Source organism: Protopterus annectens, chromosome 9.part0, assembly GCF_019279795.1.
Source record: "Protopterus annectens isolate FY-2018-M chromosome 9.part0, PAN1.0, whole genome shotgun sequence".
Taxonomy (NCBI): domain Eukaryota; kingdom Metazoa; phylum Chordata; order Ceratodontiformes; family Protopteridae; genus Protopterus; species Protopterus annectens.
Window position 1 is genome coordinate 244,132,058 of NC_056743.1, and position 18,801 is coordinate 244,150,858.

General features: G+C 40.9%; 1 protein-coding gene across 3 annotated transcripts in view; it reads left to right on the forward strand.

Moving 5' to 3' along the window:
* Window positions 1-18,801, forward strand: part of MYBPC3 (myosin binding protein C3) — a 627,853-nt gene that overhangs the window by 369,350 nt on the left and 239,702 nt on the right. For all 3 annotated transcript variants that reach the window (XM_044082825.1, XM_044082823.1, XM_044082824.1), the window contains one exon: window positions 15,901-16,089. In XM_044082825.1, coding sequence (XP_043938760.1) covers window positions 15,901-16,089 — 189 coding nt within the window. The remainder of the gene's footprint in view (window positions 1-15,900; window positions 16,090-18,801) is intronic.

An 18,801-nucleotide genomic window follows, 5' to 3' on the forward strand; every position in this document is an offset into this window, starting at 1 on the left:
GCTAAGTAATGTGCACTACAGATGGGATAAATCATGCTAATCTCAGTGATTTACTGGCCCTAATTAGTGTCTGTAATGTTATTCATGTGTTGGTTCAGCTAATTGCCCTATATATTAACCATATTCAGTAAACTTGATGGAGATCCATGATAAAACATTTTTTTTGTAAATACAGTTTTGGGAAGGGCTAGAAGCAAAGCAGGCATAAACATTGAAAGGGAATGCAGTATTTAACAAGAGCAAAAATACTGAAGGTAAAAGATTTAAAGAGTGCACATATTAACCAGAGGATGCAAGCGCCGCAAAGCACAGACACGGGTTTCAACTTAAAATAAATGAAGTTTGAGTACTGCTAAAGGGGTATAGGACAAATCTGACCAACACTGCCACACACTTCATGTGATTTTGTCTGTAGGAACAAGAGGGAAACAAGAAAGCCACTTAGTAGATGTGAGATAAAAAAATCAGCATGAGGTAGATGGGAAAGCAATAGATTGGAGGGGAAAGGTATGGTAGAAGCAGAAAGAATGTAAATCACCATGTACATAATACTGGTCATTCTATTTTATTTCTAACATAGTGACAGTAGACAGTCATTCATCAAGTGTCCACATTCATCTGTGGAAGCCACTTTGTCACTGGTGAATTCCCACCCACACCGACATCACTCAAAAGTTAAATATTTTAATTTATTAACATATTTTTTCTAAGCATAATGCAATATAAAGCCAGTGATGATAAAGCAAGCTTGGCTAAGAAAATAGGATTTAAATATGGTTAAAATGGAAATGAAAACAGCCTTCAAACATTACTTTAAGAAAGTTAATATAAAGAACATAGAATTAAGGTAAATTTGCCTGTACAAATATTTACAGGACCTCTGAAACAAAGCAATGCTTTCACATGCCCAAACTAAGTAAGGCAAATGAGTTCAAAGAAAAGGTGAGAGACAGGCAAAGGACTGCCTATACGTGTCTATTCAAGTCCTAGGAATTATTAGCAGTCCTTCTCCTGATCAAATCTGTCTATTACAGACAAAGGAGTACAAGAATTCCTGTAAATATGTGGAACCTTGACCTTATAGAGCTTGAACTACCCCACCAACTCATTCTCACACAACTCTCTACTGACCACCAAATGTACTATAAACCCGATAAAACACCAGCTCTACAAGGCCTCCTCAATCCTCATATAAGTACCCGTCCACTATGATCCACTAATAAAGCTCTAATTGAAGTAACCAGGAGTAAAAATAGCTCAGGTGACTCTCTATACTCCTACTACACTGCTAAACTGTGGAATGCCTTACCACTTGAAATTAGAACTATAACTAGATTAAAAAACTTCAAGCATCACATTAAAGCCCACCTCACCAATTCCTGGACTTGTACATGTACTGGGCATCAGTAGCCCAAACCACGGAACTAGCTGATTTTAAAATTTTAATTGCATATGTAATGAGCATTGAATTTAAGCCATATGACTACCTTATGTTGTTTTTTTCTTTCTCACTGTTAATATCTACCAGATTTTAAGTCTTCAGTTTGCTATGCTACCTGTATATAAGACTAAGTATTGTAATTGCACTCTTATTGTACACTATGTCACTACCTTTTACTACTGTAAGAACTGTCTTCTAGAAGCATTGTTATACAAGATTATTGGTCTTGTCTCCCACTTGACCAATTTATTCTGTTCTAGTCTTTTTACCGTTATGAATGTCTGTTATTATTATTTTTTTTTATTGTATTATGCAATTTTCTTTCTACTAACAAAATAGTTTACTAACAATGGAGCTTTTCTCCCCGGGCCTCCGCTGAAAAAGGGTTTTATGCCCAGTCGGACTCTCCCGGTAAACAAATGTAAAATAAAATAAAATACTAAAATAAATAAATGTGAACTAGAATTTAAAGGACTGATCTCACCTCAACAGGTAGGCAGTGTAGGTTCCACCACTCAATAAAGTGGCAGTGGAATTCTGTGCTCACTGCAGACAGATGAGGTCACTACCACTAAGCTGGAAGTATAGCACATTTCAGTAATCAGTAGATTATTGTTGAACATTCAAGGACTGACATTCTTTTCCTTGAACAGACATACTAAGCCTGACAAAGGGAATACATCTACTAAAGCCAAGGCTGTAATAATTCAAAGAATTTCCCTTACTTTGAAGTATCACAGTCTTAGAGGTAGTATATATAATTAGCAGGGGTTTTGGGGATATAAGGGGCAAAATGTGCTTTAATAGTTTTGCAGTGAGTTTCAAGATTCACTGTTTTTCTTTTTCAAATGCACTTTATTTTTCACATTTTGGAGCTTGCACTTCTGACAGGAAGATCCCTGTATTTAAACCACAGTAGCAAAATCCAAGACAACACAGGAAGATGATGCTCTGTGTCATACTGTCTGCACTTCTTCCTCCTATCTCCTCAGAAGAGTTGTACATTTGACATCCTACTGGGTTTCTATGTCCCTTCCATACACTTTCTTTGGTATTTAAGACTTCTTTAGTGTTTTAGGTGTTCTCTAATAGCCTCAAATAATTGTGCTTATTGTACAACGTTGCAAACAAACCTATGGCATTTAATAAGTGCGTTATCTTTGGGTATAAGCTTTCCACCTCAAATGTACAAAGGGAATAAATGTATTGCTTTGACCCCACTCATTTTAATGTGGATTGTTCAATATGCTCTGTTTTTAACTCCAGAGCCATAACTCATCTGAGGAACAAATTAGTCTTGAGAGGTCTTCTTCCTCCTTCCTCTACTTCTTCAGTTGCTGAGGCTCAAACTCCTACCAAAAGATCTGACAAATCAGATTCAGCTTCCAGGAAAAAGGAGCCTCATACGAGGTCTCCTGCCTGTTCTTCCTTGTCAGCTCCTTCATTGAAGCCTCCTTCTGAAATGCTTAGGAAGTCGGATCTGTCTATCTGGGATCCACATCTTTCAAAACTGAGATCTCCACTGATCCATACCCCTCAGCTCCCATCAGATCAAGTTTCTTCACAGCTCCCTTCTCCTTTCCTGGAGGGATTTCCTCATAGACACTCCACACCTCCATCCAACACATCATCTCTTAGAACTTCTAGAAGCTTATCAGAAGCAGATGTGGACAGGATGATGAGGAAGTTCCACAGAGTTCAGATTCAGATGGGGGTACTCCCAGTTCCAACTCCCACTGGATCTGCGAGCCATCCTTTGTCCACTTCCCCCTTGTTATCGCCTTCTCCAATCCAACCTGCTGTTTCAGAGCCCTCAGATCTGAGATCTCTGTGGGTGTCATCGGATCCTAAGATGGTCTGTTTTTCAATTCTGATGGTTTAGCCTTTGAGAGCCAGAAGACTGTCGGAGATGAAGAATCAGTGTCAGGTCTGGGGGGCTGGAGTCAACACTAAAGCTTTTGGAGTCATCTCTTCCCCTCAGGGCTTCAACTCTGAACAGCTCAGGTCCAACTCCCTCCTCGGATGGAGTGATGATGGGGTTGCAGATGCAACAGTTCAAGAAATTCCAGCTCCTTTGACATCAACTTCTGTGTCCCTCGGGTTCCTATTACCAGATCGCAGACGCAGTTTGTCGAATGTGTCTTGATTGAACCGAAAAGAGTGAAAAGGCAAAATAGTGAAGTGGCTTTTCAGTGAATTCTTTCCCTGGGAAAAAATTTGCTTGGCTGCTTTCATTACTTTGCCATTTTCGGCACTGTAGTGCAATCTCAGAGTTGGTATATTTAAGTAGGGGAGTGTTGGGGGCACAGCCCCCCACATTATGTAATTTTTTTAGTTTTGTTTTTTTTTTTAGCTTGGAACAGAGATTTTTTTCCCTTGGAAAAAAATCACTGTTCTGAGGTTTCGACATTGTAAGCTTTTGCTTACATGGGGTCGATTATTTGTCATTCACTTTTGTAAGCGTGCAATAATATAATATAGACCCATGTTCCCAGGGTGTTCATGTGGAGACAGCATTCTCCATGTGCAAAACAGGGACATCCCTGCCCCCCACCCTCGGATCAGACAACTTTGCCTCATCTCATTCTGTGATCTGAACCCATCCATCCATTCCACTGGAACAGCCAGCCCAATCTAGTCTCCGGTCAGTCCGCCAGGACATCTTCACCTCTTCTAATACTTCCCCAGAACAGCCTACTGAGAAAGGCCCTTGGAAGGAATGTGTAAGAGGAGACCCCTATATTCCCCACAGGAATCTTGCAGGTAGGACACAGATTTTGATGGGGCAGGGTCCTCCAGATCTTCATCTGAAGAATTCTGCTTTGGAGATATTCTGGAGCTCCTGAAATAAAAAGGTGGTTGGTCATCCAACACCCTCTCCCAGGAGGAATCGGTGTTCCTGGAGGTTTTCTGGTCTGGCCTGTCTGCTTTTTGGGTGACCCGCCCTGGCCAACTAGCTCATAGATGTTGTTTCTCACCAGGTGTGAAAGGAGCCGATACTGTAGAGCTGATTCCAAAAAAGCCAGTCAAGATTTTAGCCCCCCACCACCACCACCAAGGAGTGGGTACATTGGAGCAAGGGAATTCCAGTCAAAGCCATGTTTGTGGCTGCAGCTTTTAAAAAAGAACTGGCAGAACAGAATTCCTCTGTCCATCCCCCCTAACAAAGAGTCCAGGGCTTTGAACAGATTTGGAAAGCATGTGTATGCTTCAGCAACCTTTGCCCTCAGGTCACTAAATTAACTGGCACATTTTACAAGGTTACAAAGAGATCTGACCAAGAAGCTTGTTGAGTATCTTTTTGGGTCCATGTCCACTAAGGATGAAAACACAACCTTCTCACACCATCCAGGCATAGTCATCAGGAGACATGCCTGGATGTAACTATGTGATTTTGTGGAGCTCTTTAAGTCTTCATTCATCAATGCTCCTTTTGATGGATCTTCTCTGTTCAGCCCTAATATAAAGGACATGGTCTTCAGATGTGAACAAGAGGGAAAGAACCTGTCTGCCATTGGTGTGCATGTTTTAACCCCTCAAAGACTTTTCTCAATTAATCAGTGAGAAGGTACAAAATGTGGTTTAGAAAATCCCAGGGACCTTTTCAAGATTCACGGAGAGATAGTTCCCCCAAAGTCAGAGGGGGGAACTTGAATGGACGATATTGCTCTCACAGCAGAGGTGGTCTGTAGAACCAGGGCTTCATGGATTCCTTTTTGGATAAGCCCTATCAGCACTCCTAAAAGGAGTCCTGGCTGTTCCCCTATGGAAGCAGTTAGGGGATGTTAGTCTGTTCACTGGCACTACTTGGAAAGGACAGTCCAAGGTACATGGTCTCCCTGAAGAGGCCAAGATTGATAGCAATGTCCTGGAAATGAGAGCAGAACTCCTAGCATTGCAGGCCTTTCAAGATCCTTGCCCATCTGGGAGAATTGCCATTCAGACAGACAATATGTCAGTGGTCTGGTATATCAACAAACAGGGAGGAACCAGATCTTACCGATCTTGTTGAAAAGCAGTTAGAGTGTGGCAATGGACAAACTCTTCCAGTCACTTTCTAATAGCAAAGCACATCCCAGGGAAATCCAATGTGATGGCAGACAAACCTAGCAGGTCCATTCTGATGCCTCACAGTTGTCTCTCAATGTCAAACTGGCAGAGAGGATTTGCCATGCTGTGATCTATTTGTCTCTCCCCTCCCCTCCCCTCAACCACAAAGGCAGCAGGTTCTTTGCCCTGACCCCCTCCAATGGGGGAGTTACCGAGAAATGCTATCGCCCATGATTTGCCCTACAGTCTCCTTTACACTTACCTACCAATATCTCTAAATCCCAAATTTCTACAGAAAGCACTCTGGTTGAAGAGCACAGTTATCCTCATTGAACCCTTCTGGCCTCATCAGATTTGGTTTCCCTTCCTTTGGCCTCACCTCCTGCATCCATCCTGGATACTGGAATCCACTTTAGACCTTCTGTCTCACCCGATGGATACAAATCATCCAGAATTGGCAGGCCTCAAACTAACTGCATGATTTCTCCAATTCCATTGATTGCTAGACAGCCCAGGTTCTCCTTCCCAGTCCATCATATCTTGTTACCATCTCAAAAAGCTTTTACTAGATGGCTTTACAAGAGTAAATGGAAAAGATTTGTTTTCTGGGCCCTTAGAAAGGGCCTGGATCCTTTTACTGCATTAGTGCCATCTATCCTTGAATTTTTACCTTCATTTTTCTATGAAGGGGCTTGCTTTTCTTCTAGTAAAGTTCATTTGGCTGCCATTTCTAACTTCGACCTGACAAAAATAACTGTACCTTAGCCTCTTCTAAACTATGTAAAGCCTTTCTCAAGGGAGCCTTTTTACTTAACCCCCCACTGAAGGATTCTACTCCTCCTTGGGATTTAACTATCAAACGTCAGGCCTTGATCCAGGCTCCCTTTGAACCTTCAGCTAAAGCAGAACTTAAAATTTTGTCCTGGAAAACCATTTGGTCACTATCACATCAGCCAGACAAGTATCCAAACTCCAGACTTTATCTACTAAAACTCCGTACATGGTTTTTCACAATGACAGTGTGTCTTTTAGAACAAATCCATCTTTCTTGATTAAGGTAGTTTCTGAGTCCAACATAAACCAGGTCATTAACCTACCAGTTTTCTCCATTTTTTTTTTTTTTTCCAAAAACAACTTTATTTTATTTTATATTAACCATCAACATGTTCATACATTTACAGAGTTTGAACTGAGTAATATCAGACAAAACATAAAACTATATACACCTATGTACAACTGTGTCATTCAACTAGCCAAACCATACAGTTGGTAGTGTAAATCACTGATACAAAATTCACTTTTGGTATAAAATGAGGGCAGATTGCCAAACCAGTATAAACTCTGTTAGGCTATTTGGAGGAAGACAAAACATTTACTGGGACAATATAATATTGAATAACTTTGCCCAGATTTGCAGCAGACTATCTTTACCATTTTATATGCTAAGAGATGTTTGGTGGCCATTTTCTTGAAATCTCCCCATTTAATTGCCAGTCTATCCATCCATTTAGATGCGATGTAAAGTTTCATCAGAAGAAAAAGAGTAATTAGTATGCGGGTTTGATAGGGTGATATATTTGTGGAAGGAATGTGAAGTAAAGCAAATTCCCAATTTAATGTTATTTACCAGTTTTCTTTCCTAACTTTTCAAACAAGGGAGAGTATATGCGACACCTTTTGGATGTACATCGACAACTTTACTTTTATCTCCACAGAATCAAAGACTTAAAGAAAATCTGACCAGTTATTTGTTTCCTTTTCTCCTAAGAGACTGGGCAAACCAGTATCCAAAGTTACATTGGCCAAATGGTTAACTGAATGTATTTCCTTTGTTTATAGAAAAAAGGTTTATCCTTGCCCAAGCCTCCTAGAGCTCATTCCATAAGGTATATGTCAGTTTCTTCAGCCTTTTGGTCAAAGGCTTTCTTTGAGGACATTTGTGGAGCTGCATTTTGGACTAATTCTCACACCTTTATTGCTCATTACAAATTAGATTTGGTTTCCAGGAACAGACTGGCCTTTGGCTCTGCATTACACTGGAATATCCTTCCCACCCAAGGATGCAATAGTTCAGGTGATGAATGAATGAAAAGGACAACATCTGATAAAAAAGTTATATACTCACCATAACATTCCATCTCTATTGTCCATTTTCATTTTTCCTCTATTTGCCTTTCCTTTGGAAAGACCTAAGGAGTTTTTATTTGGGAATCTCTGTTCCTTGTTTGAGATCCAGCTTCCTTTTTCCTTTCTACCTTTGTTAATTTCAGTAATAGGTTGTCCCTTTATATCTAGGGACAACAAAGTTGATCTGAGGTATGTTAGGTTGGTGGGACATTATGAGTAAAGGGAGGAGCTTGACAGCTCTTGGATCCATTGATCTGGTAGAAGCGGCGGAGTCAGATCTGAGTCTCGGATCCAAACCAGTTGAGGAAGAATGAAAACAGACAACACAGACAGATTGTTATGTTTAGTACATAACTTTTTTTTTTGTAATATTCTGTCTGATGAAAGTCATTTCTCTGTGCCTTTCACATTTTCCCACATGAAATTTCTCCATATAGTGACATAAAGTTTCACCTAAGTTGCTATACCGGAGTCTTCCTAGAGTCGTCAAAATTTACAGAAAGTTCAAAAACTCCTTACGGCTACACGGCCCCCACAGAGCAGTGAGATGTAGCCCTGATTATGACCCAGCTGACCTGGCTTAGTTAGCAGCCTAGGCACTGGAGCAGCATGCCTGTGAGGGCTGGGATGAAGGAAGCAGCCGATGATGGTTTGCCATTCCTGTAGGCATATTGCTTTCTCCCACTACAGGAACATCCTCTGAGGAATGACCTAGAAGTGCATGTAATAGTCACAGGAAATAATAAACAAAAGGCCAATTACGGAGTGTGTGTACTCCAGCTGATTGTCAGTTGTACAAAGTGCATATCTGTACTGTGAGGTCAGTGCAGCAGTCATTGTAAAACACTTGTCGAAAAAAATGAGAAAGGTTTGCTGCAGCATCAAAACTCTCTTAACCTTGCTTAGAATGACAACTGACATTGCTATTTTTCAAGTCTTTCTCCCTGGCATCTAAGGCTGGGTGAGGTATAAATAGCCTATCAGTGAAGTAAGGTTTGATGGCTTTGGATAAAGACAGAGGCCAAAAAGACAATACAAAATTTAAAGCAAAAAAAAATCTCCATGAGAATAATGAATATGGGACTGTGATCTGCTACCAAAATCATGGAATGGAAGTCTACAGTATGACTTTCTAATGATTTAAAACTTGGGTTAATGTGACCTGAGAAAGCCTGCCAGTCAAAAAGATGTTTGCTTATTTATCATTACCTGCACTGATCTGTCTGTCATTAGTTGCTTAGGAAAACATTTGCTGTATCAACTAATAGTTTTGCCTTTTCTGTTTTAAGGCAAGTGTTTTCTTACATCTGAAATGTGTGAATCTATCCCTGGTCAGCTGCTAGACATCTGTCCCTGCTCACAGCATGTACTGCTCACTTTTCACAGTACTGCTTGAATTCAGCACTCCTATTTCTGGTTTTCTTACGTGATGGGCAACCTCTGCTCCTTTCCTGAATGCCATTTAATGTTTGTGTGATGTAATGTAAGCCTGTTGAACATAGTTAGAAGCACAAATTGCAGTACGTAATCTGGTATCATAGTTCTGAGGTATAAAATTACTATCCCGACAGCACACTTTATTCCTTAGTCTTGAGTATGATTCTCAGTCTTCAGTTATACGTTGCAAGACTCAAAGCAACTCTTTAATCCCTTCCAGAACATCCTGATCACAACTAAAAAGACATGCATATGCCTGTTGGGTTTACCAAGTTTATTGTGTTTTTTTTTTTTTTTTATTAAGTTAGTTGAGTGGAATGGAATGACAGTTTCAGAGAATATTCTAAATTTGACTAGAACACTGGAGAACTTCTATTTCTTCATTTATTTGTTTGTTTGTTTTTGTTTGTTAACCAACATAATAGTTTGATTCATTTGCCCATATTATCCACTGCCTGAGGCATATAAAGCTAAAATACAGCAAGTGCACTTCATTTACTTTTGCTGAACAAGTGCCATGAGATTATTGAACAACAGTTATATCCTGAAAACAGCATAACATCTGCAAGCTGTCTGGAGACAATAAGCCTATCAAGTCTGCCCTTTTAAGTACTTTGGCATTCTAGCTCACCGCCATTCCTGCTCTTTACCCTTGTCCAGCAAACCAGAAAAAAAAAAAAAAGCTTTTTCATGGGGTAAGTTCACGCCCTTGTACCCTCCATGTGAAAAGAAACCCCAAAATTAAACATACCAACTCTATGGCCATATAGCAATAGAACAAAGGGCAAAATCAACATGCACTGTAATTTACTTTAAGTGAATTTGTTTCACAGTGTTGGGACTTACAGAAAGAGTTCTCAACGAGGTATCCCATTCCTGGGTCCACAACTGTCTTGGCGGAAAAGTTCTTTTGGAGATCAAGGGAGTGATTACTCCCCGTAATCTGTTGCTTTTGTCCTTTCATTCCACCCGCTGTCCTTCTAGCTTTAGAATAACCCTTTTGCATCTCCTTGGCATCTCTCCTTGGCATGATTTTTATACAAAAATATCATGATCTAATCTCTTCTGGTTTCATGTAAGAAGAGCTCTAACTCCTATAGCCTCTTGTTAAACTCCCTCCCCTCTTCTTCCACATGTACCTTTCTGGTAACTGTCGCCATCTCTCAATGTCACACTCCTACCTTCTTTGAAACTCTTGTCTGACTGTTGCAGATCTTCTCTCAAAGAATCCATCCACCTCTTTGATGGACGTCCTCGTTTCCTCTTACCTTCTTCCTGTCTGTTCCAAATCTTCTTCACCAGATTGCCTTCTACTTTCTCTCCATGTGTCTGAACCACCATAATCTGTTCTCTTTGATCTTTTCTGAAAGTGGAGCTACTTTAGCTTTTGCTCTTATGTCCTCATTTCTTCATGTGTCCCACAGTGAGCATCCTACCACCTTTCCCAGACACTTCAATCCAATGCTGTCAGCCTGGGATGACATGCTCGACAAGCCACGATACTTCACTAGGGACGGCTTGCACCTGTCACCCCTGGGCTTTCAGATATTGGCAAAGGCTCTTGCTACCCCCATAATGCCTTTTTTAGGCAAGGCTCAAAAGACAAACCCACCTCCATAGGTATCACAAGGGATAAGAAACTAAGAGTAATGCTACTCAACGCCAGAAGTCTAAACCACAAGATGCACACACTCGAAACTCTCCTTAGCATGCAGAACATCGATATCTGTGCAGTAACAGAAACCTGGTTCAAGGCTCCCGAGAGCACCCCAGTTATACCTCATACCATGCTTTTCGGACCCAAAACTTGGACCGAACCACAAAAGGAGGGGGAGTATCAATATTCGTCAAAGATACCCACACCTGCAGGTTGGTGACACAGCACAAAGCATCAGAGACTATCCATGTGCAACTAACAGTGGGTAAAACTGCCTTCCAGTTTATAGCCTGCTACAGACCACCCTCCCAAACCCAGGAACCCCACTCGGCCTTCCTGAGAACACTGGAAAATATGAAGGTCTCTCCAAACACCATTATATTGGGCGACTTCAACTACCCAAACATAGACTGGGAGCATTACTCTAGCTCCAACACCCTAGCTCAAAGGTTCCTAGAATTTATAAACTCAAATGCTATGGAACAACTTGTTACCACTCCCACAAGAGGGGAAAACATACTGGACCTGATCATCACCAACATGGGGACTCTATGCTCCAGATCAGAAGTGTATCCCTCACTGGTAAGAGCAGACCATAAACTAATCTCACTGGATATTCACATCCCGACCCCACCCCCTGCCCAGAAAACCACAGTGAAAAACTTCTCTAAAGCAAATTTCACTCTCCTCAAAACCAAGGTGGAATCCTTCAAAGCCCCTGGGCCTGTGGAAAATACGGCACAGACCACAGAATCCTTTATAAACGCATTCTATGAACACCTTCAGGAATGCATGGATCATGCAATCCCAAATAAAACCAAGACCCAATCCTCCAAAGGCAGATGTCCTGTCTGGTGGACCCTAGCCATGAACAAACTATACAATAGAAGGAGGAAGCTACTACATGATAGAGCAAAATCCCAAAAAGGGAAGGCATCTCTGATCAGTATTAGCAAAAAACTATGGGCACTCATAAAATCATCTAAGGCCAGCTTCAAGAGAAAAATTGCACAGGACATTAAGGATAATCACAAGGCTTTCTTTAGTTATGTTAGGAACCTGGGTGGGAATTCCCAGATATGCTCAGAATTAGTCCAAAATGACAAAAAATACACCGAATCCACAGACATTGCCAACATCCTAGCTGACAGGTTCAGCGCAAACTCCCCCCCCCCACCAAAAGGGCAAATATCTATCCCAGCAGAGTGCTGCCCCCCTGACATCTCAGATGCTCAGGTAAGAGCCGCCCTCTCCAAAGCAAAAAACATAGCATCAATGGGACCAGACGGTGTCCTGGGCTGCATCCTACATGAACTCCAAGAAGAGCTAAACCCAAACATAAAACTACTGTTCAATCTCAGCCTTACTACAGGATATGTACCCAAAGAGTGGTGTACAGCAACAGTGGTCCCTCTCCACAAAGGTGGTGCCTCAACGGATCCTGGAAACTATTGCCCCATAAGCCTGACTAGCTTGGTCTGCAAAGCTATGGAAAGGATCATCATGGACCTCATAAATAAAGATATTGGGGACCTACAAACACTGGATCCTACCTAGTTCGGCTTTGTTAAGGGCAGATCCTGCTTCTTAAACTTGGTCAATTTCTTTGAAACAGTCACCAAGGCCATTGACGAGGGGAAGGTGGTCCACACAGCCTACCTGGACCTCACAAAAGCCTTCGATACAATACCCCACTCGGGCATTATAGATAAGCTCACCAGCTTAAATATAAACCCCTATGTCACTAGATGGGTTGCAAACTGGCTCAAGGATAGAACCCACATGGTTAGAATTGCTGGAGCCATGTCAGACTCCAAACCAGTTACAAGTGGTGTCCTACAAGGCTCAGTCCTGGGACCTCTATTGTTCGGTACATATTTCTCGGAGGTACCGGCCAACACGGAAGGACTGTGGCTGACCAAGTTCGCAGATGACTGCAAACTGGGTGCCATAATCGACTCTCCAGCCGACACAAGCATCCTCCAAAAGGACCTCATAGAAACAGACAACTGGTGCCAGAGCCATGGCCTCAAGCTAAACGCCAAAAAGTGTATAGTCATCCCCTTTGGCAAAAACAAAGTGCCCACAAATTACCACATAGGTGGTAATCCATTAAGTACAGAAGAAGTAATTAGGGACCTGGGGACCCAAGTTGATAGCAATCTCTCATTTGACAACCACGTGGCCAAAGTGGTTAGAAAAACATTTTATATAGCCCACCTAATCATGAAGGGATTCACATCTAGATCAGGGGAGGTCATCGTGCCTCTTTACTCATCCCTCATCAGGCCCATAATTGAGTACAATGCCCCTTTTGGGATGTACCTTACCAGACACCTGCAGCAACTGGAAAGACCCCAAAAGTCCCTCACCAAGAGGATCACGGGGCTCAAACAGATGCCATATGCTGCCCAGTTAAAGAAACTCCAGCTCTACTCAGTGGCATACCACCTGCTCAGAGGCGATCTGTGCCTGACGTATAAAGCCATGTCCAACCCTGAATTAATGGACATGCTGCACCTCAGAAAATCCAAATCCCATCAAGCTACACGCTCGAGAGACTTGAACCTCAGCACTGAAATAAATAGGACATGCTGGAGGGACAGATTCATAACCCAGAGGCTCCCTTCACTCTGGAATAAAATCCCAGTCCAGGTTAGGCAGAGTCCCACATTGACTCTCTTCAAGAAGAATCTTGATGAGTGGATGGGAGATCGTAGGTTTACACCGGGTATCACTTCTGTGTCACTGTTAGACAGAGACACAGTATACTAACCTCGAAAAAGGGCATAGCAAAATTAATTTAAAATGGGTGACAAAAGCCAAACACATTCTGGCTAGGCTTATAAATGCCCTAGGGCAGATAGCCTAGTATGAACCTATGAACTTCATTTGCATCACCCCTTCTTCATCTGTTCTACATTTATTGCCCAGGTTTCTGTACCATGCAGTAGTACTGGTCACACCACTGTCCTGTACACCTTAATTTTTAGCTTATTTGGCATTTTTCTGTCATACACTATACCTGACACTCTATGCCAGTTGGCTGAAGCCCCTCTAATTCTAGTTTTGACCTCTTCATTCAGACTTTCCTTCTCCTCAACCACCCCTCCCAGATACTTGAAGCTGTTTACCTCTTCCATTATCTTCCCTTCTATCTCAGTTCTCAGCTTCTTCTGATTTCCCTAATTTGCTGTCATTACCACTGTCTTATCTGTGTTTAGTTTCATCCCGTGTGCCTTCAGTTTTGCATTCCATTTACGCAATCCTTTGCTGAAGTTCTTGCTCAGACTCTACCTGTAATGCCACATCGTCTGCATACAGCAACTTTGTTGATCGGTCCTCTCCAACCTGTTTGCTAATGTAGTCCATCACCAGTATGAACAGCAATGGACTCAGAGCATGAACCTTTGTGCATACCCACTACCACAAGGAACCCCTCTATGAGACCGAACACTGTTCGTACTTGAGTCATTGGGTCCTTGTATCAGTATATACACTGTATAAATGTTATGGTTGCCATAACAAATACTGTGAACTAATACATACAAGAAATAAATGCAGTGAATAGCAGCTTGTACAAAACAGTATGTGGTTATATAATCCATAGGTTTGTGTAAACTGCAATGGAATGAGAATTATAAATCAGAAATTTTGCTTCAGATGAAAAACATTCCTAAGCCATAAAATGCAGTAAAGTGCAACATATAAATAACTATATAAATGTATATGCTGCATAATACAGTTCCTGTAATAAATATTGCAAAATAATACATTAATGAATAATTAGTAATAAAATGCAAAGATTGGCCCCATGCAAACAGCAGTATACAGATGTATGTAATCCAAACACTTCTATAAACAGCAATGAAATAAGTATTATAAACAATTTACAGATCAAAGCATAAAAAGTAATTATCAAATGTCTCACATAGTTTATGAGAAGGCACATTTAAAAATTATTATTGAGCATAACTCTCAACTGTCCAGATTTTCACAAAATGTCCAGATTTTTGCTTCATATGTTTGGACTGTTCCTCATAAATTCTGCATTTTTTTTTGGTAAATGTTTGAGGATTGAAGTAATTAAATGAAGACTGGCATTTGAGTTTGGGTGGCGCAGTGGTTCAACAGTTAGCATTGTCGTCTCACAGCAAGAGGTTTTCCGGTTTGATTCTTGGCTGAGGTGCCTTCTGTGCAGAGTCTGCATGCCCTCACTGTATCACATGGGTTTCCTCTGCATGCTCCAGTTTCCTCCCACATTCCAAAGACATGCATCTGGAGCATTTCTTCCCGGGCCTCTCTTGAAAATCGGCTTTGCCCCAGTCAGACTTTCCCAGTAAACAAATGTTAAATAAGTAATACAATAAATATGTTTCAGAAAATGTATGCTATTGCAAAACCTGCTAGTCTAACAAATTTCTAAGCTTATAAGAGCAATATTTAAAATATGTCCCTGATTTGAGGCCATTGACCCCACTCCAGAATTGTTTGCCTTATCCAGAATTTTTGCACTAAGAGGTTGAGAGGTATGCCATTAATCCTCAGAGGAATCTGATCTCCCAGCATAATTATCTCTCTATCTATGTCCAAGAAGAATATCCTGTCAACCCAATTGACTGGGTGTCTGAACAGTGATCTGTCATACAGTATGTTAATATACTGCGTTTGATTCCCTTTTATGGTGTATTTCTCTTAAAAAATGTTTCTTCAAGTTGAGCCACCAGTGTGGGACGCATAGAAAGTAAACTGTATGGTTAGAAGGTTTATGAAAGTGAAAGAAAGAGTATTATCCAAGGTGCAATAGTTGAGAAGCCAGGACGAAAGGCATCTAATGTAGGAAAGAAAAGTTATTGTCCTGGTAAGATAGGTGAAAAGTGAAGTATTGTGCCATTCTGAAAGGAAATAAATTCTTTCTGTATGAAACAAATGAGAAAGGCAAACAGAGATGAAGAGTAAGAAAACACAATTATGACAGAAGTTTTACGACACACAGATCAATGCACTCTAATGGTCCTTGTGATGTCACAGGGTCACCTCTTCACTTTACTGCTACCTGTAAAAAATCTTCTTCCATCTACATGCATTTATAATACCGAAAATATGAAAAACATTATTAGTGTGTGTAACTGTTAATTCTATCACTTTCTTATAACTTTTAATTAAATGTCTGATTGTTTCTGTACAGGTTATATCCTAGAGAGGAAAAAGAAGCAGGGCTATCGTTGGATGCGACTGAATTATGACCTATTGAAGGACCTCACCTATGAAGCAAAGCGAATGATTGAAGGCATGGTGTATGAAATGCGAATCTATGCTGTCAATGCCATTGGTATGTCCCGCCCCAGCCCTTCCTCACAGCCCTTCATGCCTATTGGTAAGTTTCACACTGCAGATGTTTTGGTGCAGTTTGCAATACACGAGTCTTATTTGCTATTTCTAATCTAATGAGTTTCGTTATATAGTTAATTATTCCATTGTTTTGGTTACTGAACAGATGTACTGATCATAACCTAGGCCAAAGCTGTCACAATGCGTAAGGGTGTTATGCAGAAATGTAGATGTTTAGTTTTTACAGAATGACAGATTTAGATAATAAACTGGAAACTAACAACTCATGAACACTGGGTTTATAACAACAGAAATTTATAAACAGCGAATTTCACAAAAAATATAATGACAACTGCCCCATTTTGACAGGGGCAACTGTTAATCGGTGCTACCACTGATAAAGGATCAGACTGTAATTCAAGTGCTGGAAGGTGGTCATCAAGAAAGATGCCACATCCATGAGTATGCATGTTTCACTCAAACAAAAGAAATGGGATATTCTGCCATGACCTCTAACCTCCAAGATAGCCAAGGAAGCCAAAGCATGGCAGTACAATAGCAAAGTTAAAGCCAGCATTTGCTGCATCTTGGATTGATAAACATGTGCAGAGCCACGAATTGTATGTACTTACATACATCCCATAACTTCAGCAGGGGAAAACTAGGGAGGCTGGGATGTAGTGGAACCCTACCAGGTGCCATAAAACAGGGATCGCATTAGATGCCCCAAAATCCTCATCCATGTCATGGTAGAGAATTAGGCAGAGGATTAGCTAAAGAGACTGCAATAATGGCTTTCAAGTCTGGTGCATTTAGGGAGTAAAAAAAATTAAAAATGCAATAATATTATATTCAATTTCAATTTTCTATTCCATCATGGGGAATTCAACCACCAATACAAACACAAACACACACACACACACACACACACACACACACACACACACACACGCACCAAAGCTGAAACTTAAACCCATCAAATAGTATACAAATATTACAAATAACCAAAGCTCCATCCAGAGCTGTCATTTTTCATGCTCAAAACATAAGTCTGTAACTACCGTTCTGATGGTCTATAGTTCCTCATCCTCTCAGTCCTACATAACGTAACTGCAATCCACTCCCAAGTCTCAGAATGAATTAGTGACACATTCCACACAAGTCCCTGACAAATTACTGTGTTAGTGTACAAAAGCACGAGTTTGATACACTGTGCACACTTCTTTATTCTAAACTTTATCTATGCTAATATGGGACTTCATGGCTGAGCTTAAAAATAATTCAGTAGCCTAGTTTCACATTTTAAACTGTATAATTATAGCCACAACTAAGAACCTGAGTCTATACGTTTAAAGAACAGATGGGATCTATTAAGATAGATAGATAGTCAACAGAATCACATATGTAGGGAAGGGGCTTAATAAGGAAAAGAGGAAGGGCTGGTGGTTAGAATTACAAAAACAGCGAGAAGAGTTGTTAAGGATAAGGAGATGAAGGGCTGTCGACCAAAGGCAGACGACAAGACCTAATGAAGGAGCTGCAGATGCACAGGTTTACAGAAGTGATGTGTGGCTAAATATTAGGATGCCTTCTGTAAGACGGCAGTCAAGTTTAAATATAGACAGGATGGGGTCTATATTAGAAGCCCGAAGATCCATTTGAGCAAATCGGAATTGAGCAACACATATAGCGTGAACTACGGTAATGGCGAATGTCCAAAACTGCGAAACACAAAATGTCGAATTGTCATGGTTGGCCCATCTGTGGTATAGCTCCGTAAGGTAAGTGTGCGATAGTTACGGACCTTAGGGTTAAGGTGCGGGTTAAGGTAAGTGCATAGATAGGTAATGTATGTAAGGTTTAGTGTAGGGCTAGAAGTAGGGTTTTGTTAAGTGTATGTGTGTGTGAATTATTTGTTTTGCTTGGGTATATGTCTGTAGGGTAAGTGTGCGATTGTTATGGACCTTAGAGTTAGGATGCGGGTTAAGGTAAGTGCATAGATATTAATGTATGTAAGGTTTAGTGTAGGGTTAGAAGTAGGGTTTGGTTAGTGTATGTATGTGTTTTATTTATTATGTTTGGGTACGTAGTATGTAGCGCGTGGTGGTGTTGGCCGACTATGATGATTCGAGATTTGAAATTTCACGGTTTAGGGGGTTCGGCGTATTTGAGGTTCGGGCTATGTGTGTCAGTGTTGTGGTATTCGCTCAAACGGGTTTTCAGTTTCCTAATATAGACCCGAAAGGATGTTCATACATACCTGGTAAGGGAAAGGTCAAGGCTCTTCCATTGCACAAAAATGAGGTAGAAATAAAGAAGTCAGTCTTAGAAAAAACGCAAACAAACAGGAGTAAGGGAGGGCCTGTGATGAATGCATTAAGAGAGTTTGGAAGGGACAGCTGTGACTGGTATGTAAGCTGCATATTCAGGTAGATTATACACACACACACACACACACACACACACACACACACACTTACATGGTTTAAACATCTCTGAAGCTGAATGGGCCAAAGTGCTAGAACTACACTCAACCTCAAGCTGTCAGCATTTGGGCCACTACTGGGTTTCATTCTACTATCCCTTCGTCCTTCAACCAGTCAGCTAGTACGTGTGTGTGTGTGTGTGTGTGTGTGTGTGTGTGTGTGTGTGTGTGTGTGTGTGTGTGTGTGTGTGTGTGTGCGCGCGCATGTGTAAGCAGAGGCACATTTCTGAGGCCCTAAAATTCTTTATTAAGATATTTCATAGTCAATATTTT